The 25,709-nt window shown below is 29.5% G+C and overlaps 1 protein-coding gene across 1 annotated transcript in view; it reads left to right on the top strand.

Annotated features, from left to right (window-relative positions):
* Positions 1-25,709, top strand: part of LOC107449160 (proto-oncogene tyrosine-protein kinase receptor Ret) — a 163,300-nt gene that overhangs the window by 130,931 nt on the left and 6,660 nt on the right. Inside the window, exons 12-17 of the mRNA XM_043049729.2 lie at positions 915-1,171; positions 3,539-3,686; positions 5,024-5,131; positions 9,071-9,333; positions 12,049-12,171; positions 13,392-13,462. Of these exons, the coding sequence (XP_042905663.2) occupies positions 915-1,171; positions 3,539-3,686; positions 5,024-5,131; positions 9,071-9,333; positions 12,049-12,171; positions 13,392-13,462 (970 nt within the window). The remainder of the gene's footprint in view (positions 1-914; positions 1,172-3,538; positions 3,687-5,023; positions 5,132-9,070; positions 9,334-12,048; positions 12,172-13,391; positions 13,463-25,709) is intronic.

Here is a 25,709-nt window from a genome sequence, read left to right as displayed (position 1 = left end):
AACTCAAGATTGGGCTGGCTCTTCAACGCTGGTTATAAAATAAATTAAAAATAAACATATGCATTAATTACCCTTGAATTAGCATTTATTTTACTTTCTTACTTTAAGAGATTGAGCTAATACCACATAAGTACAGTATAAGAAATCGAAACAGAATAAATCCGCATTCGTTTTAAGCGCATCTCACCACTATTGTGCATCCAGCTCTTGAAGACAATATGACAATCAATGGGCCTGTTTACAGCCTAATCCGAAATTCATCAACTTTTAAGAATTTTATCGCTTGCGCTTTCAACAGAATTTTGGAATAATTCAAGTCATAATTTTCATTATTCGTCGCTACTCTTTATTTAAAAATGCATTTTTTTATCAATATTTTAAATATTTCTTTCATAAAATTACACTACAGTAAAAAAGTTAGAATCTTAAAGAATAATAGAATACGATTCCCGATTTTTACGAGCTTAGGGAACATTCCTACTGATGGCGGTTTGATTATTCTACTTCTGCACCAATGAAATTCTTAATTTCTAAATGTACATTTCATATAAATTTTTATTCTAATGAAAAAGTGACAATTCACGGTTAGGAAATATTTTGTATTAAAATAAAAAATTTCATTTCAAAACATTTGAATTCCATGCAGAATCGTTTATTTATAAGAAAAAGACAAGGAAAGAATATCCTGATTCTTCTCCTAAGAGAAAAACCAAGTAAACCTTTCAATTTGTTTTCGAACATATATATATATATATATATATCTTCTCATATAAGGATCTAGCCAAGATTGATAGGCACGATGTATATAACATTTAAGAAATATTGAATAATCAGTTAGAATAAGATAAAAAATAAATGTAGTAAATGTATTACATTTCTAACCTATTCAATTTCATTTTTATGTGTTCTCTTAGGACCCTTCATAGATGGTACCTGTGGAGCAGCATGCATTCTCATAGCAACAATGGTGCCATTTGGCCTCATAATGTTCATCGTCATCTTCATTTTAGCGAGAAAATTGAAAGCAAAAAGTTTGGTCAGACACAAGTTTGTTGGTGGAAGTCACATATCTTTATCTGCTGTTCCTTCTGACTACGTTGAAGAGGGGTCTAATTCCATCCAAGAGTCAAGAAATACTCCAAGTGAAACTGCGAGCTTTGGCAAAACAGCTGTAAGTATTACACAGATAATCCGTCTTGGCGATGCAACTCTGTCGTATCTTATCTCCAATAAATTTATATGTTTCTCCAGTGAAAAAAAAATCGAAACATGAATGACGTCTGACTAGTAAAAGCTTTCCACCAATTACGTGCTTAGACGTCATTCTTACTTTCCTTCTTGTAACGGAGCTTGTCTTCTCATCCGAGAAAAGTATTTTGAAACTATTTTATTCGACTTCCCTCCAATGATTTTATTTTAAAATAGTTTAATTCCTATTGTGTTTTTTGGTTAATTCATAGACGTTCTCTCATTAGTTAATAATGTAATTTTCGACAAATATCAAAACTTTTTAAATCATCGTGGAAATATACTTTTCACCAAATAAAATATTAAGATTGAACTTTAAGTACTTAAGTAAAACCTCTTAAATTTACAATAATTTTAAATTTAATCTTAAGTTAAAATAAATTAAATCTCCTAAATTTTAAGAAAAAAAAAATGTAAGGGATAGATGCATGATGTGTAGAAACATAAAATTTTATTTTTGTACTTACACATTCAAGTCCTAGATAACTTAGGTCTTAAATCATGGTTCTAAATATTGAGAAAAGAAAAGAAAATTGCAGTAGCAACTACTTCATCCACAACGAAAAGGTAAAATAAAACGGTATCTCGAGCCTGATTGGTTGTTGAAAGGTGGCTTTGTTTACGTTAACAAGTGTTCCTTCCTTTCTATTTCGAATAAACGTACCCCGTCAGATATCAATTATTTTAAGTGATACATTCTATATTCTTAACTAAAGATTCTTTCACAAAGATTTCAATTCTTTCATCATATATTTCTTACTTAACCCAAGGACAGGCATGAAGCCACGTAGAACATAAATAAGCTATTTATGCATCGAAGCTGCCAGGTACACAAAACAGAAATGCATCACGTTTACAATAAAATATACAAACAAATAAAAAATCTAAGTTAAGTAAAAGATGTATACAAGAACAGTTTATATTTCAGCAAATTTTAAGTGTGATACGGTGCATTTAATTAATTTCACATTAATTAACATTCTAACTTATGTACAGAAACATAGCTCAAATTAAATGCACCATTTTGCTTATAAACGATCAGCTGGTACTGATCTCATAATTCACTTGTGTGGGTATCTGTAATTTCTTCCTCATCTTGAAGTGCAATTATCCAATTAAACATGCCATATGAATGTGAAGCAACTTCTTAACGTAACTACTCATTGACTCGATCATGCTGTATTTTAGTTTTTGAACAGGCCGACCGGACTAGTGTAGGAGTAAGGGAACTGGCCTTGCATCAAAAAAGTTCTGTGTTCAAATCCCAGCCAAAGCATGGGTGTTCTTTCAATCTCTGTACTTTCTGTCCTTACTGTGGGAGCAACGTTGTCCCAGATTATATGGTGCCCCTGAAAGAGTGGCTAACAAATCGGCTCTTCAGATGCCTCTATTGATGAAAGGTCATTCCCTAGGTGGGCATGGGAAAAACAAAGCTCGTGAACAGCGCTATTAAGCTAAGTTTTTTTTTAAAATTTATTTTCTGCTTCAAAAAGAATTTTTTTCTTTTCAGATCTGTGTATTTAAATATGTTGCTCATAGAAGTGAAAGAGGTTTATAACAGTTAAAATTCGTTTCGTTTTTGAGTAAAATCTTGACAGATAAAATTCATTGGCTCGTACAGTTAATAATAGCAAATAAATTCACAGTTTGATTTTAACAAAGTTAATAATTTTTTTTTATTATCATGAAAACCTTATTGCGATAATTAGCGTATAATTTTAAATTTTAGGATATGTTGCACTGAGTTTTTAATAACAGATCCACTCTCATTTTAGTAATATGAGTTTAAACTTGCGCATTGTCTTGCTTTTTCACTTTACGATTTTAAATCCTGAAATATTTGAAATTCTACTTTATATAAAAAGGCATAGCAGGCTAAAAGGCTAATTGCCATGAAACTTTGTAGACTGTAGTACAAAAAGACCCTGCAAAAATGACTGACGGGAAGATTTCCGTATTGTGATCTGCAGGTCAACTATAATTGCCAAGGTGCCAAATTGATTTTAGACGGAAAAAATTGAAAACGAAAAACATGAAGCTGTTTGCTCAGGGGAAACTACGAGTTATACCCTTTGAGTTAGCCCCTTTATGTAATGTTTTTTTTAGTGTCTTGTGGGAAGCTGCCCGGGAGTTGCCAAGACTTGGCATTTTTTCTACCACAGATTAAGATACGGAAATCTCCCCTAACTGCCAGATATCCTTCAGTTATTCAAAACTATGCTTACTTAATACTTAGGATTTTGATCGAATGTAAGATTTGTATTTTGTATTTTTTCTCTTTTTTTCACAGATTGAAACAAAGTGGGAGTTCCCAAAAAACAAACTACAGTTCACTTGTCTGTTGGGAGAAGGTGAATTTGGTAAAGTAATGAGAGCAGAGGCATGGAATATAGCCGGTAATAAGGGCTATACCACAGTTGCCGTTAAAATGCTAAAAGGTGAGAGAAAAAAAAGCAATTTTGGAATAAGAACAAAAATATTCAAATATGGGAGTATATGATCTCGTTGGATTCTAGGACAATCTAAAATCCATTGCTTTAAACTGTGTGAAACTGCAAAAGATAAATTGAATAAAATTTTGTGTAAATGCAGAAAAATAAATGGAAAATAAATTTTGATGAATAGTCAAAAATATTTTTTCTAAGCAATCTGTTTTTTTGAGGTAAAAAAGATGAACAATTACTGCTACTAAACAGAAAACAATATATTTTTAGCTTATTTCAAACGGAAAATGTTTTAATGAAAATTGTGTTACGTGCTTTAACGTTATAAAATACTCAAGTATTTGATTTAAGCCAAGAAGTTATGAAAAGATAAAAGTAATGTATATAAAAGTAATTTCTTTGATAAATAAAGAACAGCGAAATATATTACGCTGTCATTAACACCAAATCGGAAACAGTTTATTATTTGTTAACTCTATTACAGTGACAGTATTAATAATGCATTAAATATCAATTTAATAATAAAGAAACTTTTAAGACAGATGATGACAATGACGTCTAACCGGAGGGTAGATCAAAGATTGGTTGAAATATCATTTTTCCTTACACTTCGTTGAGTACTTTACTTTTTTGTTGAGAGAGATACTTTTTGCTTGCATTAAGAAATCTAAATAAACTATGTAATTTAATATTTTTAGCCATTCGCATTTTAAATGATATAGAAGGAATAGTTCTATTTTTTTTATAATTCCAAGTTTACATGCATAATATATTTTTGTAAATCGTAAATTTAAAACATCAAAAGTGGTAAACATCGCAAACTTTACGAAAAATTGAAAAAATTTCCATTAGAGAAATTTAAATATTTTAATAAAAGGGAAAACACATTAGGATACATTATACACATAAGAATTGAAACGATTCGTTTGAACGCAATGGGTTTAGAAGTGTAGAAAAATCACAAAAAAACACAAAAAACTGTTTTTACTATAGCAAACTTAATTAAAAAACTAATAAAAACTTCAAACAATTTTTAAAACTGCTGTCTTTACACCCGTTATCCGGATTTTAGAATTCCAGCACTATTCTGAAAATATAAGAAACATACATAGGTACAAGTATGGAAAATCTTCAATTTACTAAAATCGATTATAAATGATGCACATAACTCTTAAAAACAAAAATTGTTTTTAGTACTTAATAATATACAATCCATTTGTTTAATTGTCTACCTACTTTCCTGATTAATGTGGTACAAATTTATAAACATTTTAAAATGTAGAAGATCGGAAATTTTAAATGAGTAAAGAAATGAAACTGTTTTTTTTTAGAAAATGGTGGGGTTGCTGAAAGACAAGATCTTTTCACGGAGTTCTTGCTTTTGAAAGAAATTTCCCATCCAAACATTGTGAGACTCCTAGGAGCAACAGTAGAAAAAAGTTTGTAAAATTTGATTTATTTCGATAGTATTTTTTCAGTTTGTTTTATTGATCTAGTCATATGATGTAAATTTTTAAGTTTGTATTATTGATCAAGTCCATACAATCGTAACCATACGATACAAGTCCATACAAGTCCATAGTAATCATACGATGTAAATATCGTGTGGTTACTATCCATAGAATTTTGTATAAAAAATTCAAAATAAAAGTCAAAAACCATAGAATTTTGTATAAAAAATTCTGTGTTTACTTGAATTGTGCTGCTGCGTAAATTATAAAGCAATTATAAATGCTGAGTCACTTTATAGTTTTCTTCTTTTTGTTTTTCCGCAATTCAATTTTTTTGATATCTTATTGTTTTATTAATTAAAAACTATAAAATATTAACGGTTTCACGAAATTTCAAGCATTTAGGAACTCTAATAAAAGTATAAATTAAGTAATTTATTGGTTTCAGATTTGCTTTATGAAAAAATGAAACATTTTCAAATAAGACTTAGATTTCCGTCTTATTTGTTAAGTTATATTTTAAAAGGAAGGGAAAAATATTTTATAGAAAGGGTGAACAAAAAATGTATTGTCTTATCATTTTTTTTTAAAAAAAAAATTATAAAGGATATTAAATATCAGAACATAATTTTACTTATTTCATTTTTTTACATAAAACATCTAAAGAAACTCATATAATATAAGAAATAAAATTGTTTAGTTGTAAAAAAAAACTAAAATTTTTAGTTTTTCGAAGCATAAAAAAGTTAAAATACCTTTGCATGCATAATAAGTTTGAATAGCATAAGATTGAAGCTACTATATGTTGTTTTTAAGATGAAGCAACATTGAAAATGAAATTATCAAACAATGAAAAAAGTTACATGTTAAAACTCACACCGATTTGGAATACCTCTTGCATTTTCTGTTTTAAATTTTTATTTTTTAATAAAATATGATTAATTAAAACTCCAATAACATAAATATTCCTTTTTTAATTCAAACAGCTTTGAATTCAAATGAAAAAAAATGGTTTTAATATTCTAAGAAATTCAATTTATTCTAGTGCAGTGACATCCATAACAGACTTTTTTTCATTTGAGCTTTCAGTTCAAATGAGTTACAAAAGTGCCTCGGCACAAATTATCGAGCTTTTGATGCTCCCGCTCTATTCAGGAAATCTAATTCGTTGCACAGAACTTAGTACCAATGAATAAAAGTTCTCATTAGCTAAAATATTTTTTTTTTTTTGCGAAAAGTTGTTGTTTATTAATGACGTAGGAAAAAAACATTTAAAGAACAATTTTTTTAAAAAAAAAAGCAGATGTGCTCTAGGAAGTTTAATAAGTTAGTTTTCTTTATTATTGTACTCAGAAAACTTGATTTGCAGAACCGGATGTGTACTAATTTTAGGAGGTTTGTGTAATACTGTAAAACATGGGTTTAATAAACGAATGCGTCAACGTTAGTTGATTCACAAGACTACACTGGTTAGCATTTCAGCCATTTTAGCAATCTTTATAACTGATTCATAACGTGAAATCGCTTATAAAGAAAAAAAGCTACACCGGCATTCAAAATAAGCAACATCAGCAGCCAGCACCGAGACAAAGAACCAATCCTGTGTCTTGACATCCATAAACGCCTTTAGGCACAGTTCAAAAACTGTTTCTTTATTTCATTTCTGAAGTTTCTACTATACTGAAGTTTCTACTATTCTACTATTCTGAAGTTTCTACAACATTATAAATAGTAGAAATAGTTTCTACTATTTTTACTATTTATAATGTATGATACAACATTCCTGCAACAGCTTATTTTAAGCCGGAGGAACCACGAAGGTTGAGGCTCCACAATTTCGTTACCAGCAACATGATGGTAGCAATGTGGACAGGATTGAACACTTTGCCACCTATATTTCCCAGATGAGCTGGTACAAATCAATTTATGCCAATCAATCAAGTCTTCAATCTGTGCCAATCAATCGAGTATTCCATCTGCCACTTAGAATGTAACCACACACAGAGAAAATAATTCTTGTAAAATCATTGTACATGGGTACATCGTACGGTAATAACATTTCCTTTAAAAATAATTAGAATTCTAGTTAATAAAACCAAAATATAAGGAATTATGCAATTCATTTGGTAGTTTTTTCATTCAACTGTTTACTGGAAATTCTGGTTATCAAAATTAAAGTTTCTTTTTACCACACATTTAGTAACAAATACAAAACTGAAATCTAACCGAATAAATTTTTTTGATGTCATGCTCTAGGATATCATGATAAAATTACCAAATTTTTCACATATTGTAAAAACACATTTTATGACTAATTTCTAATTTTGTTATTTTAGTAAAAATTACAGAGTTTTTTGGTGTCCACATAAAGCTCAATGCTGTTAACTATCGCGTCATCGCTAAAGTTTGACTACTGCGCCAGTTAGAAACTACCCATATATTACCGATTATTTATGCTTTTTACATAATTTTCATAAAAAGCAATTTTAACACTTTTTGTCCTTTAACATTTAAAGTTTCGTGCTATAAATCTAAATTAGAATTGTTGGATTAAATGTAGTAACACAAAAGCAGCTATCAATATCAATGAAGATCTTCATATAGATATTTCGATAAGTCCTCTTTTGTCCGTCTGATTATTTGCTAAATAGAGCATAAAGCTTGACTTATGATATGCTTCAGTTATTCATCGATATATGAGTTAGCCAAAGCGCAATGAATAGATAAGTTCCAAGCATAATTGCGTATATCCATAGACGATGAGTATTACAGAGCGTAAGATATTCTCTCGATTTAGCAAGGAAGTCAATGTTAGACATCCGGGCGAGAAATGAATATCTTTTCCTAAGAGGTTAGGAATATATCGATTTTCTTTGTCCATTCTTTAAGTAATAGATATCTAAATGAATGATGCTTTTAGAGTCAACTCATTTATGATTCGGTTTAAATTAAGTCTTAAATACATCTATATTAGTTTAAGGAAGGCGCATTATTTGCTTATGTTAAAACTATATAATGTACTATATCTGATAAATATTCAAGTGAATATTTTTTAAGAAATGTCAAACATTTATCTAACTTTTATTTGCAAATATTCGAATTTAATTATTGTCCGTCTTTCATTGTTATTATACTTTCATGCCATATTTTCATTAAATTAGATACCGCGCGTCCCGAAAAAATGACTGCTGATTTAAAAATTTAATCAGTAGTTGATAAAAACGCATGGTTTTTCGAGTTCTGCTATGGAACAAAGTAATTTATTCTCATGGATACTCCAAGTTAGTCATGAAATCCGTTCACAGATGGCTCTGCTAACTGAAGGAAAGACATAAAACAATGTTTTAAAAATAAACAAAATTTGAAGCAACTATTGGCACACTCTGAAGTTAAAATTATTAGGCAGCCATCCGTACAATTATTTCGGTTGAAATAATATAATAAATGAGAAAAAACATTGTTTATGCAACAGCAGTGCGATCTGTTAACGAGTTTTGTAACTAGTTCCGAAACTTTGATGCAAATAAATTTCCCGACTGCTGTTTTTATGTAATTAATTTTTCCATCATGTTACATTTTTAGGAGTCTCGGGATAATTTTTTACAGTGTTTTATTAAAAAAAAATTCATAAATGAGTATATAAAATCCCTTCTTCTTCAAACCCCATTATAGAACTCTGTAATTCTCCTTTTTAGTACAAGCCAAGACAGCCTCATTAGTTGTTAAGAAATGTAAAAATTTTTAAAAAAATGTAGCTTTAATTTAGTGAGAAGTTCCTATTAACAGCTTGCCAATAAACTATAAATTTAAAAAATGTTTGTTTTAAATCCACCTATATTTGATCTGTAAGCTTTTTTTTACTTATTTTATTTTAAGTTGATATTAAACTATCTATAATTCCGTAATAAACTATTTCTTTTCTTACAGACGGAGAGTTCTTGCTTATTGTTGAGTATGCAGAAATGGGATGCTTAAAAAATTACCTAAGGAAACACCGTCGCTATAACAGCTGTTGCAGATCTAACGACATGGGCCATACTAAACCAGAAAATGTAGAATTGCTAGGAAATTATTATCGATATCCTTGTGAGAGATCCAGGCACGAACCTCGGCACAGCTATTTTCACAAAGAGCAACTCTCGTTTGCCTGGCAGATTGCCAAAGGAATGGCATATTTATCAGATTTAAAAGTATGATAATTATCTATATGAAGCCTTTTCTGCGTAAAAACTCATATCTTTTAAAAAAGCAATCAATTAAAAATATATCTTCCCTAAGAAATTTAATCTTTTATGTGATACTGAGTTTATAATATTGATTTTATTATAAACTCAATATTCTCATATATGAACTATACTCATAGATACTCAACTTATACATATTCAACTATATTCATTCATTTGGCAGATTGCTAAAGGAATGGCATATTTATTAAATTTAAGAAGGATGATAATTGAAATCCACATATAAACCCTAATTCAACCCTAAATTTACATATAAACCCTATTCAACCCGAAATTTGCATATAAACACTATCCAGACTGAAATTTACATTAAAACTTAACCTGAAGATTGAGTTGAAACTTAATTTTTAATCTGTTAATTAGAACTAAGGTTTTTCCTCTTAATTTATTTATAAGATAAAAAATATTTTTATCTTCGATATGTATATAAAAATGAAGGTCTGGTGATGTGTGTGTTCTTTATAGACTTCTAAACCATCCTACCGAAAACTATGAAACTTGGCATACGGATAGTTCAAAGCACGAGGAAGGTCACTGCCAACATTAGAACATTCTGCGACGAACCGTTTGAGACAGATGAGAGAAAAACGAAATGGAATTTTCTGATTGGCTAAGCGTTTCGCATTGTTTTAAATTTAACGATTCTTTTGTCGCATATTTTAAAGATAACATCAGGGATAATTGCAAGCTTGTAGCTCTATTTGATCAAAAAATAGTTTATAGCACGTAGTATTTAATTATTTTATATTCGCTATGTCAGATAAATTCAATGAACATTACCTGGTAGCACACATGGTCTACGTCACCAAATTTATGCTTTGTCTGGCACCACACGTTTATTTATGTTAATTCTTTTAAACGTGTTTCTAAATAATTACTTATTTAAAACCAAAGGTAATGGTATAGAAAAAATATATTTATGTATTCAAAAGCAAAAAGTGGTACTAAATTGCTTAGGAGAAACACAAAAAATCGACGCCAATGAGGCCTAATTACGCCAATGGGGCCTAATTACGCCAATGATGCTTAATTAAGATAATCTATGCAAATTGAAATAAAAGAAATTAGCCATGTACTAGAAAGCAAAAGAGAAATGGAGCAAAGGTATTTATTTGAATAGAAGAACAGTAAGAAATCCTCATACTATCAATGACGACAATGCTTAATTAATGCTGGTAATATGCATTAGTTGAAAAAAAAATAATTTTTGAACTAAAAAGCAAAAATAAGGAGAAAAGATACTTATTCGCATTTTGGGTAACCGTGAAAAATCTGCATATTATCATTGACACTAATGCTTAATTAATATTGATAAAGTGTATTAATTGAAATAAAATAAGCTATTTGCTAAAAAGCCAAGCTCATGAAGGAAAGATTAAGGGGAAATTCGTTAAACAAAACCGTAAAAAATCACCATTCACAGATGACGCTTAATTCATATGTATCACTGACGGTACTATGTACTACTAGTACTATGGTAATTGGCGAATTGGTTATGATAAGAATTCTACAACTGGTTTTTCCTAGTTTCAGAAAATATTTTTCCATTGGTATCTAAGATAGTGTATTAATAATATCTTAATGAATTTTTTTCCATCACTATCTATAGATATTTTAACAGTAAATTAAAGGTCAGATAGAGAAATGGTTCAAAATCCTAATGAAGTTCTAATATCTTAAATTTTTTTTAAAAAGAAATTGGACTTCAGTTTGCTGCCACTGACATATGTATAAACTCAAATATTGAGGGATTATGTAATAAGTACCAAATATATTAATAGAGATATAAAATATTCTATTGATATATTTGATGATTATTAAAACTGCAGCAATATTAAGCAGTTTTAATACCGATTCTTTCGATTTAAGCATTTTACGGCCCTCGAAAGGAATATGTACCTGCAAAAAATCACTTAATAGTGGCAAATTTCAACTATCACGAATCAGCCGTGAGCAATAGCATCACGCCAAGTATGCTAAATACATTTTATCTTTATTCCAATGGTATGAATTGCAAACGATCTTCACTTTTTTCAATAACCTAAAGCCACCAAAGATTACAACATATAATATAAAATAAAAAGGCTATATTAATTAAAAACTTAGTGGAAGAGTCAGGTAAGTGACATTTTTAGAACGAAGAAAGAAGTTGTATCCGAATTATTTTATTACCAATTTATTAGAAGGTGGGACAAATAATTCTTAACTTTATTTTATTTACCACTGCCTAATTAAAATAAAAGTTGTGCAGGCATTCTATAAACTAATATGGATTAGTTATGTTAAGATAAAAGTGAGAGCAAAAACAGTTCTGTTACATTAAACATACCCATATTGACGCAACCACTTTATATTATTTTATCTAATTCATTCATGCCCCTGAAAATGTCATTCATCTGGTTCTTCCATCAAGCTCTTTAATCGTGTCGGTATATGCCTTTCGGTTTTGAGTATGATTACTTTGTGTTTCTCGTTACTGTTTTATTGATTTTTTTTTTAACTCACCTTGTGCGAAGAACGGCTATTCATGTAGACTTTTATGAAAATAGATCATATCATACAAAACCCATTTAGTACCCAAATATTGTAAAATTGTGATGAGAATACTAAAATGAAAATGAATGCGAGAATAATGAAATGTTACATATGTTTCTCTTTTAGCTTGTTCATAGAGATTTGGCAACTCGAAATATTTTGCTGGCAAAACAAAAAGTTGTCAAAATTTCGGACTTTGGTCTATCAAGAGACGTGTACGAAGGGGAAACTTATTTAAAAAGAAGCAAGGTAATTGCAAATAATACTTTTAATAATTCAAAATTAATTGTATTTTGAAATGTATTTAATGGTCATTCTTAGACAATTAAATTTATATTTAAAAAATAATAGAACCAAAAATGTTTTATTTTTATCTAAAAACTGTAAAAAAGTAATATTGTTTTGAAATCTTTCTTTGTAAATTTCCTCAAAATTTCTATATGAGCAATTTTTAAACTATTTATATTATGCTTTTCAAAGCTAAGTTCAAAGGAATTTTTTTTACTTCAAAGTTGCTATTATTCGTATCTTCAATTAATGTATAAATACTTGATTTAAAATCCACCCAAAAAAACGTGCGTCCAGTTTTTCTAGCAGCAAATTTTGTGTACATTGTTAATCATATTTTTCAGCTTATGACAGTAACGAGTTAAATGAATAGTTTCTTACAATGCATGAAGCATTGTTTGTTGTTTTACTATAGTCGTTTTTTGTCACAAAAACTAAAAACTTTTTGCTTGGAACCGATGTATGTAGTTTTATTATATTCGAAGGTACGTTGAAATATCACTGATATGCAGCATAAATTAGGTCATAACTACACTCTCTACCAATAAGTATTTGGACACGTGTGATTAAAAAGAAAAGCAAACTTTATTCATAATCAATAGTGGGCAAAGCCTCCACGAGAGGCAATTACAGCGTGAACCCTCCGGGGCATACTTTCCACAAGTCCTAGTGTGACGGATAGTGGTATTTTCTTCCACTCGGCTTTGAGACGACCTGTAAATTCCTTCCCTGATTTTGGAAGGGTAGTACACCCCTTAATTCGCCGATCCAACTCGTCCTAAGGGTTCTCGATAGGGTTCAGGTCTGGGCTCGGGCAGGCCAGTCCCTTCGATTAACCCCATTGGCACCATACCAAGCCTTGGTGACCCTCACAACATGACAGCTGGTATTGTCGCTCTGGAAGTAACAGGGGTTCACCCCGTAAAACTGCTACAACGTAAAAAGCACATTGTCATCCAAAATAGTGCAGTAGGTATCTTCCATGGCACTAATGCCGATGTTGTTCCCTACACGATATATATCAGCAGAGGACGTGACGTATCTCAGGACCGCAGATATAGTCATTTGCATAGGTGTCCAAATACTTATTGGTAGATAGTGTATAAGGATGTCTAAAATTCGTTAACTCAATTATAAATTAATAAATAATTTATTTTTAAAAATATATAATTTTGTTACAGGGGAAAGTTCCAATAAAGTGGATGGCTATTGAATCCCTTGAAGATCAACTTTATACCTCTCGAAGTGATGTGTAAGTATTTGATTCTTAAATATTTCCTTTTATGAAATTTCATTGATTATTTCAGATTCAATAGCAACAAAGCATAAAAATATTTATTTGTTTTCAGCACTATCAAGGATATGTTTCTCTTTATGTCTTTTCAAAACCATTTACTGTTCACTACACACAATTTAAATCACAAAAAAATAGAAGAAACAAACATATGATTTAGATAGAGTACTAGTATCTATAGAGTATCTGTCCGATTATAACGCGTGCAGCCGGCAGAGCCTTGAAAATAAAAACAAACTAACAGCTAAAATTCGAACATGAACAAATAAACAATTTAAATTTAAAAATTTTGAACATTGCTTTCCATCAAAGTGTTTTTAATATTGTATCCAGATAGGTGCTTTGAAAGCTTATGAAAAATACCTGAATGATACAAAGTAACTAGAATTTATGACCATTTGGGAAATTTTAACTTTTTCACCAGAAGTGGTATTGAAAATTTTGAAAATGATGCTTATAATTGTACTTCTCCAAGCTCTTCATACATATGCGTATATTAGGGGGTTCTTTAAACAAGAATACAAGAACACCTAGTCGAAGAGGCCTTGATGTCAATGTTGCCGTTCAAGTGCATAAATTAATTAATTATTGAAAAACCATGAAAAAACACTATAAGTTTTTTTCACCATTTACAATTAGCATGCTTTCAAAACCGTGAAAAATAAATTTAGCAGGACGTTGGTGCTAAGCTCTTCGTTAGGTAATTGGTATTGGAGTTATGGTGGTGTCATTTATGTGTAAATGAGATAATCGTATTCTAACAGTCCAGGGTCACAAATTCTTAAATACAGGAGACTGGAAACCCTTCCTGTATTGAAGGGATTGGAGAATATATTTCGGAACCGATGTTGGGACTCGTAACTCCGTCTGTCTGTCTGTCATGAGATAGACCGATTAGTTTTCTCGGCTTTTACAGGTGCACAGCTGCTTGATTAACAATTATAACAAATTAACCTAATTAATTTGCAGATAATTTAGGTGATGTACATATTAACGGCTTTTGAGCTTTAACAGTAACATAAACTCAAATAAATTATGCAAATTGGTGCTAGGCTTTTCGTTAGGCAATCGATATTGGAGTTATAGTGGTGCCATTTATAAATGCCATTAGCAAATAAATTATAAACCAGCATATTTATTTTCAAAAAATGTCTTCATTTAATTTAGACTTCATTCAACTTAGACTTGAAAAAAACTATAATGTTCTAAAAAATGCATTTATCACTCTTGAGGAACTTCCATTCCTTATAAGCTTTTCTAAAAACGGAATGTTCAATGCGTCTGTAGATTAATATATGTTGTCTGTTAATACAGTAGTAGATAAATATATGCTGTCATTTAATACAGTAGCAGATAACGAAAAAGTTTTTATTTTATTTTTTAAACTTTAAACTTAAAAAGGAACACTCATCTTGAAATTCTCCTTAAGGTATACATTACCTAGAAGGCATATCAAGAAGTCATTTGTAAAAGGTGCCATCGCAAAATTAATATTCATGAAGAAGTTGGTGTTAAATTCTTCTTTATTACTAAATCAATATTCCCGTAGGATGAGAACACTGGAAAAGGCTTTTAAGGTAAGTGGTGGAGAACAAAGCGATGACGATATGTGGAATAAATCTTAAAATAATATTTAATAAAAAAATTTTTTTAAAGTTTTGAAACATTTCCTTTCAATATTAATATTTCTTCCTGCTTTCTCGTCATTTGATCATTTACAGTATATTTCGAACTCTTTTTGAACATGAAACACATTTCATTTCAATTGAGGAAAGAGTTTTTAGTGATTAGTTTAACAAAGTTTTACAATTATTTTCAAGTTTTCAAAAGTATGTTGAAGTCTGCATATTCAAAATGAAACTTGGTATGCAGAACATGTTAACAAAAGGTATGTTAACCAAAGCTCTCGTGATTTTCCATAAAAAAATCCAAAAATGTATAGGTGCTTTTTCAATTTTTTTTAGAAACTTTGGTTATTGTTTTTTTTCATTAAAGGTTTTTCATAAAACACACTTTTCCTGTTTACGCAATCTCCCTATGGAATATATGTATATATTTCTCAATCCCAATGGAATATAATACTTGATTTAAAATNTACTGTACAAAGGATCTTCTGGCATAATGCTGTTGCTAGCGACAACTCATGATATTTAAAATGTAATTATTCGGGTCAGTCCGTTGTCTTTTTCTTGCGTTCTGTAAATGCAAAAATCTCATTTAATTACTGAAATTATTTACATGGAATACAATGAGAACTTCGAACATTTAGAAATCTCTGTCAGATTATTTCCCAAAAAATATTGTTTATGTTTGATAATTTTTTCACATTTTTCGGCAAATCGGGATTATTTCAATTGCATTGTCTTAAAGCTTTGCTCATATAGCAATGCCATCTCTTCACAAACTGTAACTAACTATAGGTTTTAGTTAGAAAATTGTTTATGCTTGCGTTAGGTAGCAAACAGCATGCTTTTATATTTTCCCCTTTCTTTTAGTGAGTTTTTCATATTGTCCGCCAATTTTGGGACCCTCGATTCTAAGTGTATAATAACAGTACATCAACGGAAAAACGGATATTCTCTAATAAATAAGAAAAACTTTAAATCTAAATTTAACTGCTTTTGTTTATTATCAAATTAAAACTAAATCTCATAGTTTTGATGGATGAAGAAATCTCATTAGTATCTACTTGCAAAAAAAAAGATCACAATTTATGCTAAAGAATGATTTCGAAAATTATATTGAAATATTCGTGATAATTTCATTAAGTTCAAGAAAAAAAATCAAAATTTAATCTGAAATTATAATTTAAGATCTTAAACCTTAATTTCATTCTATTATAACTTTATCATTAAGTTTATTACTTCATAACTTCATTTTTATTCTTTGTACGCTGTTAAAAATAAGGTTCAACGTTTCACCAATTAATGGGTGCCAATTTAGCTGCAACTAATGTAATAAGAAATTTGGTGCGAAGTTCTACCAGTGTAATCCTGTCAGAGGTATTACTTTTGTAGAACTAAATTCAAGGTTTTTCTTTACATCCATTTTACAGTGAGACATCGAACCAAACTTGAGGTTATACTGTTAACGAAATTTTAAGTGAAAGATGGAATCAAAATTTATGCTTTTGTTTGGATCAATTTTACGGTGAAAGATTGAATTTTCTTTAAAATTATAATGTAAATTAGATTTAAAAAACTATTGGTCTAAAAGTAACCCAATTATTTAGTTTAACGCTTAACTGCAATATTGTCTTTGGGAGCACCACAACAGTGGTATAATTTTGCAAATTAATTTTTATTTCGACTGAATTTAGTTTAACGTTAATCCATGTTTTCAAATATATATATCCCATTTTCTTTTTCACATAATTCTGTAACTTAACGTTGGGAAACATTTTTAAGTGTTAAATTTTATGAATTTATCGATCAACTGTGGAAATCATGATTTCATGAATTCATAATAAATTAATAAAAACATTTTTCATTAAATTAACTAAACAACATTATGTATAATAAGTTGTTTTCAATCTTTATAAACTTTGTCTGCCAGACAGATTAAAAATTTTTTATGCTTAAATGCTGAAAAGAGGAAGGATTTATGTAATTACAATTTTGTAATCATTGTTCTGTTAACTTAATTGAAATAATTTTGTTACTTTTGAAGATTCAAATAAAGTTTTCGAAATGAATTTCTTATTTCAAGAAGATAAATATTTTGGAGTTTTTTAAATAATCCTGATTATCACCCTTCCCCTTACTTCCTTATAAAATTCTATTTTAGTTACTTTTTATTAAATAATTAAATTTTTTTCTCCCATATAAAACTAAAACTAATTAATTAAATTCAAATTGAGCTATTAGTTAGAAATTATCACTGATGTTATCTTTAAAATACGTAAAAAACTGAATCGCTTATAGTAAAATTTAAAACAATGACTAACGCTTAACCAATCAGAAAATTCCATTTCTCTTTTGGCTCATCCCTATTTAATTAATGAATTAAATTTGAAAGCAATGTGTTAACATCTAGTGTCGTGTCATCCATCACAAGTTTAAAAATATATATTTGAACTTGAGTGGATGAAATAAAAGTATTTTATTAATGATTAAAAATTAGAACAAAATACATAAATATATAATATATAGGGAGAGAGAGAACTAATAGTAGGAATTGGAAGGAAAAAAAAGGCGCGTGGTATCAGGCAACTATCGAAATATAAATTTCATGACGTGGATCACACGTGCCACCCCGTAATGTTCTTTATTACATTTATATGACGCCGTGAATGTAAAATTATTAAATATTTAAATGCACGCAATAGTCGAAATATAGAAAACTATAGGTGAGAAATTAAACGAGACGAATCACAGTAGCCGAGAGAGAAAAAGAGGAAAAGCAGAGCATGAAATACCACAGAGGCCGAGAGAGGCAAATCAGGATAAAATGCATTCCTCCGCGTTATGGAGAGATAGTGAGGAAAAAATGTCGTTAGCAAGGGAATCAGCATTGAAAAAGATTCAATCTTTTTTTCTTAAGACACGTCCATTATCAAGAATTAGAAAATCTTCAATTGCTGCACATTGTTAAAATATTGGGCTTAAGTTCAATTTCGATAATGTTAAAATTATTTCCACCACAGTCACATCAGCCCATCTTAATGCCCTTAAACTTGTTTTATAAGTATGAATGCTGATTCCGGTGTTAACAACATTAGTTCCTCACCACCTCACCACAGCGCTTGGAAATGCATTTTATCTTGATTTGCTCCTCTCAGCCACTATGTTTTTTCTTTCTCTTTTCATTTTCTTCTCTCTCGGCTGCTCTCTCCTGACTACTAGTTTTATTTCTTACCTTTAGTTTTCTATTTTTCTTTGTGAACTTTGCGTTTTCAAATCACTTTTGTTTTGTTTTTTTCATTCACGTCTAGCAAATCTGGAAAATGGGCTTCTGTTTTTTGAGTGATTGAAACATATCGATAGTTGCCTCCATTTTGCATACTTTTGAGCCGAATCAGTGATTACAATTACCAAAGTGAAATAACTCTATTGATTCGAATCACTTGAGTGATACGCTTTGCTCAATTCTAATCATAACATCCACTCTGGGAAATTTCTTGCCGAAAAGATGTTTACACAGTGAATAAGCTGCGGGAGAAAGTTGACAAATACCTTTTAAATCTCATTTTAACTGGCAGGAGCACTTTTGTCGATGGTGCGGGACAAATTTTTTAACATTTGAGTCATTATATACAATGAACAAAAATAATCAACAATAAACAATAAATGATGGTAACAATAATTAACAATAAATACAACAATAAATAAACAATAATGAACAATAAACAATTAAATTTTCAGTGAAATATAATGAAATATTTGAATTTTTTATAAATTTTAATGTATAATAAATGCATTGTAATGGATACTTTTGTTAAGCATTATATACCAAAATAAGAAAGAAGGCATGATTTTTTCACAATGAATACTAATTCATCTTTAGACTGTGTTCTGAACTGAAAGTAAAAAAAAAATTGCTAAAATATTCATAAGAGCACTGCATTTACGTTATTTTATAAGCTTCTATTTTTATCAAATGCCTATTCGAGAAAATCGAAATTATAATTTCATTTAAAACACAATAATGGCTAGGTTTGTTAAAAATCACATCGTTATTGACATTCGAAAAACTATTTTACACTTTACGATAATAATCGTGAAAATGCTGATGACAATGCTGATTCTTAAAACAACGCACTTTAAAGTATGTGTTTTTGAGAAGTAAATGAAAGCGAATCAAGTAACGAATTAAACAAGCTAAACAACAATTCCGAGCTCAATCAAGAATTGCTGTTTAAAAACATCTTGCATACAAAACGGAAATATTATATGGTAGAAGCAATAATTAAAAGCTTACCTTGTAAAGTATAGAAATTGAATTTAATTTTCACGTACCTATGCTTCAATAGATGTGCAGTTCTTTTAAACATGCCTGTTGTCCACCATTAACTCGAACTTGGTTACAGTTGAACCACAAATGTCGTAAAACCACCCCAAGCTTACTTCGAATCATTTTTGTACGAACGGAAATCTTCGTGAAATCCGTATGCGTCTCTTTGCCAGTCTTTGCTTTTTCGAGCTTTTCGGTGAAACATTTATCTATTTCTCTCAACAGTATAGCTTTTTCGCCTGCTGCCAGCCAATTTTTATCTGTCAAAAATTAAAAAAAAAAATTCTAAAAATTCCATTCTATCGACTACTTTTAGTGCATAATTTAGGTGTTTTGCGTTAGGTGTTTTTAAAAAAAGTAATGCTAAAAGTTTTATTTAATTCATTGATTTAGTCTTGATTTAATACTAGAAAACGTATCTTTGAATTGGGAATCAATTATCTATTTAAAAATATTTGTTTTTTTTAACAAGCGAATTATGTCCAATGTAACGAAAAATAATGAATACTATCTGCCTTTTGTGGCCAGATAGCTCAAAATTATCCAATACAACATAAAAATGTTAATGGTAACCGAGATGAATGCACAGCATAATTATTTTTATTCTAATTCTTCAATCTCTCCTCCAATTCTAACATCTTCATTACTTTAAAACTATAGATTAATCAAATTTTTTCACCGTCTAACTGCTGCCCATGACTTTGCCAGAGTGGAAGTATTTTGATTTGCATTTTAACCATTTTCAAATTATAGCCATGATATTGTCCATGATAAATTTTTTATGAATGATAAGATGGCCATGATAAGTTTTTTATGAATTGAATTTTAATAACAATTTAAAATCTGTTCGGAAGCAATAACAAAACATCGTTAGTGTAAGTTTGGGAAGATTCCGCATAGTAGGCAGTAAATGTAATCAAATTAATTCCATCTTTGTCATGAGATAAGATAGAGAACTCATCCAAAACTGCACTACTTCCTTACTCACCTCTCGAGCAATAACTTTATAGTATAATTGTGTGCTATTACTCGAAAAAGGCAAGGTCAATCACCAATAATTAGTATAACAGTATGTGACACTACAACATCTAAAATATCCAAGGTCATTTTAGAAAGAATCAAAAATATATCTACATAATGACTTTGTAACTAAGTTTATATTTCTATAAAACTGCATTATTCTAAACAAATACTTTACGTATAACTAACTATTCAATATAACTTAAGACAACCTAACGAAATAAATCGAAATAAATACTTTAAGTATAACTAATTTGTAACACTCCTGAAATTATTACTTAAGACAACCTAGCAAAATGAATGATAACTATATGCTGCCAATAGACAGAAAAATACCCGAGTTTATGGTGCCACATAAGAGAAATATATCTATAGATTATTGACAAGACTTGCCTTAATTAAGTAACAATTAACAATCTAATTTTTGAGCATAAGTTACTAGTTAGAAAGTTGGACATTCATTTTGCTTATTTTCTAAATAAGTAAACTATGGTCTCCTCAACCCAATTGCATCCTTCAGTTATATTGTACGAAATTGGCATTGACAAAGTTTTTATAATATTTAAAAGCATAGTTTAGACATAAACAAAAAGGTTTTCTGTGAACAATAAACGTTGCAATTCTTTACGTACATGAAAACTTATATTTTCAATTCTCATTATCATTGAAGACTAAAAATTGTACTAATTTAACAAAAGTTGGTTATAGCTATGTAAAAAGCTAGCTAGGTAAACATTTTGGGTAAATAAGGAACTATGCTTTTATTTATGCTTATAAAAGTTTTCTTTTCCAGTAACAAAACGCCTTTTTTGGAAATTGGAAACAAGAAATGTTTTTTTCTGCATCTTAAACTATTTGAGAATATTTGTAGAGGAACAAGAAAACTTTTTCTGAATAAGAAAACTTTCTTTAAGGAAGTGCAAAACATATTTTGTTTCCGAATTATCTAATTATCTAACTTAATTATCTAATTTCAAGGATCAAATTTTCCTCGTTAAACATTAGTTATTCTCATTTTATTTACAGATCTATTCTTTGCAGACTCTTTTGAAATCCAAAGAAATTTTATTATAAGTTAAAACTTTCAGTGTTTTGTAATAGTTTTATCTTTCTACTTATCTGCGCTATGTCAAAAATTTAATATGTAGTTATTTTGTCTATATTATTTTGTCTAGAGGGAAAGACATAAATATAGATAAATAAATAGATAGATAGATAGAAGAGGCATCAAATAGTGAATGAAAAGAGAAAATTTCAATCAAAAATTAAAAATTAAGAATTTAAGGTTTGATAAGTTTTAGTAAATGCGCATAAGCTGCAAATAAATAAAACCCGATATAAGATAAAAATGCAAAAAACACAAGAGGAAAAAAATTAAAAACGAAAAGAAATTAGAAGGAAGAAAAATAGAAAAATAAAGATACTAAAAATTAAAAAAGGTAATATTTCTCTCTTTTGTGCTCCTTACACTAAAGTATTGATATATTTTGCCTTCTCTACAGTAATACAGCATTAGAAAGCACTATTTTTGAGGTTATAATCTTTCAAGTGTCTTTCTAATTTCGTGTGTTTGGGATATTGCTTTTTGGGCCTATTTTTATGGATTTGAACAGTAATAATAACTTAGTGTCTGGTTAAAAATATTTTAAATATTTTAATTATTCAACACAAAAGAACAAATAGATAAAGTCTTTTAAAATTTGATTAAAAAAAACCATGCATACCCAACTAATGTAATTAAGTTCTACGCAAAATCATTGAGTTAATTCTATGCATTATTAATAAATTTAATGAAAACTGCTTTGTTAATTAATATTTTTAACACGTGCAAATCCATGGCTATAAATCTTTGCAAAACGGGCAAATCATGTTTCTTTTTTTAAAAAAAATAATAAATGCTAATTTTCTAAAATCATTAAAAGTGCAAAATTAGATATCAACCTTATTAATTTTATTTTATTTTATAACTGCCGTTGAGCAGCTGACCGAATTTTGGGTTTACGATTACTAATGTTCAACGCTGTAGATTTGTAATCTTAAATCCAATCCAGAAGACAAGGGAACTCCTACATCGAACATTGGGGGAAAATTTGCCTTCGTCAAGGACTTTTTTGCTGAAATTAACCCGCATTTGCGTTACATGGAGAGGAAAACCACGAAAAAAAAACCTTGGAAAGAAACGTGTTAGCCTAACGACAAAGAGATTCTAACACATAATCCGTACACTACTGTTGATATTGCAAATTACAACTGTGGTTGGTGCAAACCGGGTGCGTAATTTTCATCGGCCAACAATCGCTGGGATTCGTACCCGGTTCATCTCAATGGAAGGTGAACGCTCTATCCCCTAAGCCATCACGGCTCAATCTTATTAAATATAAACTTTAAATTATCCGATATAATATAACTACCTCGCACACATATATTTTTGGGCCAATCCAAGGTAACTAACAAATCAAACGTACTTAAGTATTGCAGTAAGAACGCTTCATAAAAGTTCCATTTGCGCTTCTGTTTTTCATATTTTGTAATCCATCAATCTTATTACGAAAATATTTTAAATCATTCTTGAAAGATTCTAGTACGTGTAAGTTCATTTGAATTCACCGCTCGCTTTGTAGATTTAGTTTTCTGCTTTGTTCTGTATTTTCTTTACATTTTATTTTTTGTTTTCTGCTTGATATGTTTTATGTCGTATGTACTTTTTGCTTGATGTGTTCTATTTCCGTTTCATTTTTTTAGTGCTTTTCGCACGATTGTATTGATGTATTTTGCTTTATCTATATTAATACAATATTAGAAAACATTGATGCAATATTAGAAAGCACTCCTTTTCGTGGACATAATGATATAATATAATGATGTGGATATAATGATAGCTAATAAAGTGATTATATCTTTTCATTATTTTGTTTTCCGGCTTTTTAGTATTTTTTTAAAAATAATTTTTTTTAAGTATTTCTTAAAATTTTTTTATTTTAATAATTTTTATTCTCTTCTCATTAATCTTTATTATTTTCCATGTTTTCTTCCTATTTTTAACTATTTTTATGAGTTCTATATACTTGCAGCTTGTGCGCAAAGAATAAAACTTATTAATTTTCTTTGTGTTTCACTCTTTTCTTCTTATCTTTTTTTGCTTTTTTTGTGACATATATATACTAATTACTGTTGGTGCAATGATTTACAGTTGATGACGAAGATAAAGTAAGCTAAATAAAATTTCATTAAAAAAAAGTTAATGTGAATTGGATTTTAATCAAACAGCTTTCGACATTATAACACAACTATAACACAACTATAACAAATCTATCTTATCAGATGAGAATGTCAGAATTAAAGCATTTGAAAATTCAGTTTACGAGAATATGACGAATATATCCGTATACTAAAATACGATAAATCATCTATTGCCACACAATGTTAAAATATTGGTATTTTGGTTATAAATTTAACTTCGATGACGTCGAACTTACCACCATTTCTATGAGGACGAATTTCTCCCAACTCATCTTGATGCTGTGAAATCTTGTTTCATTCATATGAATAACGATTCCCTTGATAATGACACCAGTTTTTCACCATTTTCGCTTTATAATTGGCTATTTATCCTGCTTTGATTTGCAACTTTAAACCACCATCGTACTACTCGGCTACCACGGTTATCACCTTTTTTGTGTTTTTCTATTTTATTTACCTTCCGTTTAATTTTCTTTTTCTTTTCTTCATTAGAAGCACAATTTTTTAGTTCGTTTTTGTTTGTTTTTTTCGAAACTGCTTAGCTTTCATCAATTGCGTGTTGCTGAGCATCTGTTTTGAGTGTTTGAAACATCTTGATTTTCCTGTTTAATTTTTGATGCTAAATATAATCACAGGAACAAAAGTTATTTAGGATATCTGTTTCTTTCTTTTTTTTCTTTTGCACTCTAAACATAATTGATAGCTAAGTCATTTTCTGCTAATGAGAATTTGATTAAAATTAAAAGATTTTGGGCCAGCGTTAGACTTAAAATGCTCCGAAGGAGGGTTGGCATCTAATATATATAATACGTGGCTCCCAAATTTTGGCTGTATCTCTGTTCCGCCGGTGGCAACGTTTGCCTTGTTTTGTTTACGTTACTATTTCTCTTACACGGCGAATCGACCCATGATTGCCGCTAAAAATATCACATACCAAATCTAGCTGAGCTGGCTCAACATAGAGCGCTTTTGAAAAAGGGAAACTGAAATAACCAGAGAGCATCAGCTGCGTCAATTTCATACTATTAAGCTAGGCAGAAGTGAATAGTCTTTGTCGATAGATCTCTATTGTAGTATTTTGTCGAAAGCGCTTTTTTCACGAATTTATATATTATGAATTTACTTGACGATTTTTGATTTATATCACGAATTATACTATAGCACATATCTAATAGGTTTAACGAATTACATGTCATTTATTTGAATTCAAATTTATTTTAATGACTTAGTATTTACTAAAAAGATGTAATTTTTTTAAAAAAAAGTTTTTATATGGATTTGAATGATTGTTTTGAATTCTTAGAATTTTGTGCATTTGCAATGTACCCAAGTTAGTAACGAGCGAAGCGAACTTGGTTTGCGAAGCAAACCATATAAGATTAAGTAGCAATTTTTGGGGGGTTGGCGAGCGTTAGCGAGCAGGGGGCGCAGCCCACTAGTATCAAATAAACTACCAGTGATAAATTTTTTATCATTTTCTTTCAGTTACTTTTTTTAAATAAAAATGTTCTTCTTTAAAGTTAATGTTTTTTTTCTACTTTACACCATTGCCCTACTTAATAATCGGCTCATCACGACCATACAAGCCAATCAAAAACAATCGTTTGATTTAAAGTCATGTACTCTGAGTAAATGTATTATATAATACTTAATCTATATATATAAAAGAAAGTCGTGTTAGTTACTTCACTTATAACTCAAGAACGGCTGAACCGATTTAGCTGAAAATTGGCAGGGAGGTAGTTTAGAGCCAGGAGAAGGACATAGGATACTTTTTATCCCGTGCGATAAACCGTTCCAGCGATATCAGTGAAAGTCGAAATGGAATTTTCTGATTGGTTAAAAGCTAGCCATTGTTTTAAATTTTGCTATAAACGATTCAATTTTCAAATATCTTGAAGATAACAACAGTGATATTTTCTATCTTATAACTCTATTCATTTAGAAAAGTAAATTAAAGTAAATTGCATATACTTTAATTTTTAATTCGCGC

This window comes from Parasteatoda tepidariorum, chromosome 3 (assembly GCF_043381705.1).
Source record: "Parasteatoda tepidariorum isolate YZ-2023 chromosome 3, CAS_Ptep_4.0, whole genome shotgun sequence".
Lineage (NCBI taxonomy): Eukaryota > Metazoa > Arthropoda > Arachnida > Araneae > Theridiidae > Parasteatoda > Parasteatoda tepidariorum.
The sequence above is the reverse complement of the archived record's forward strand: the minus strand, read 5'-3'. Positions and strand labels throughout refer to the sequence as shown.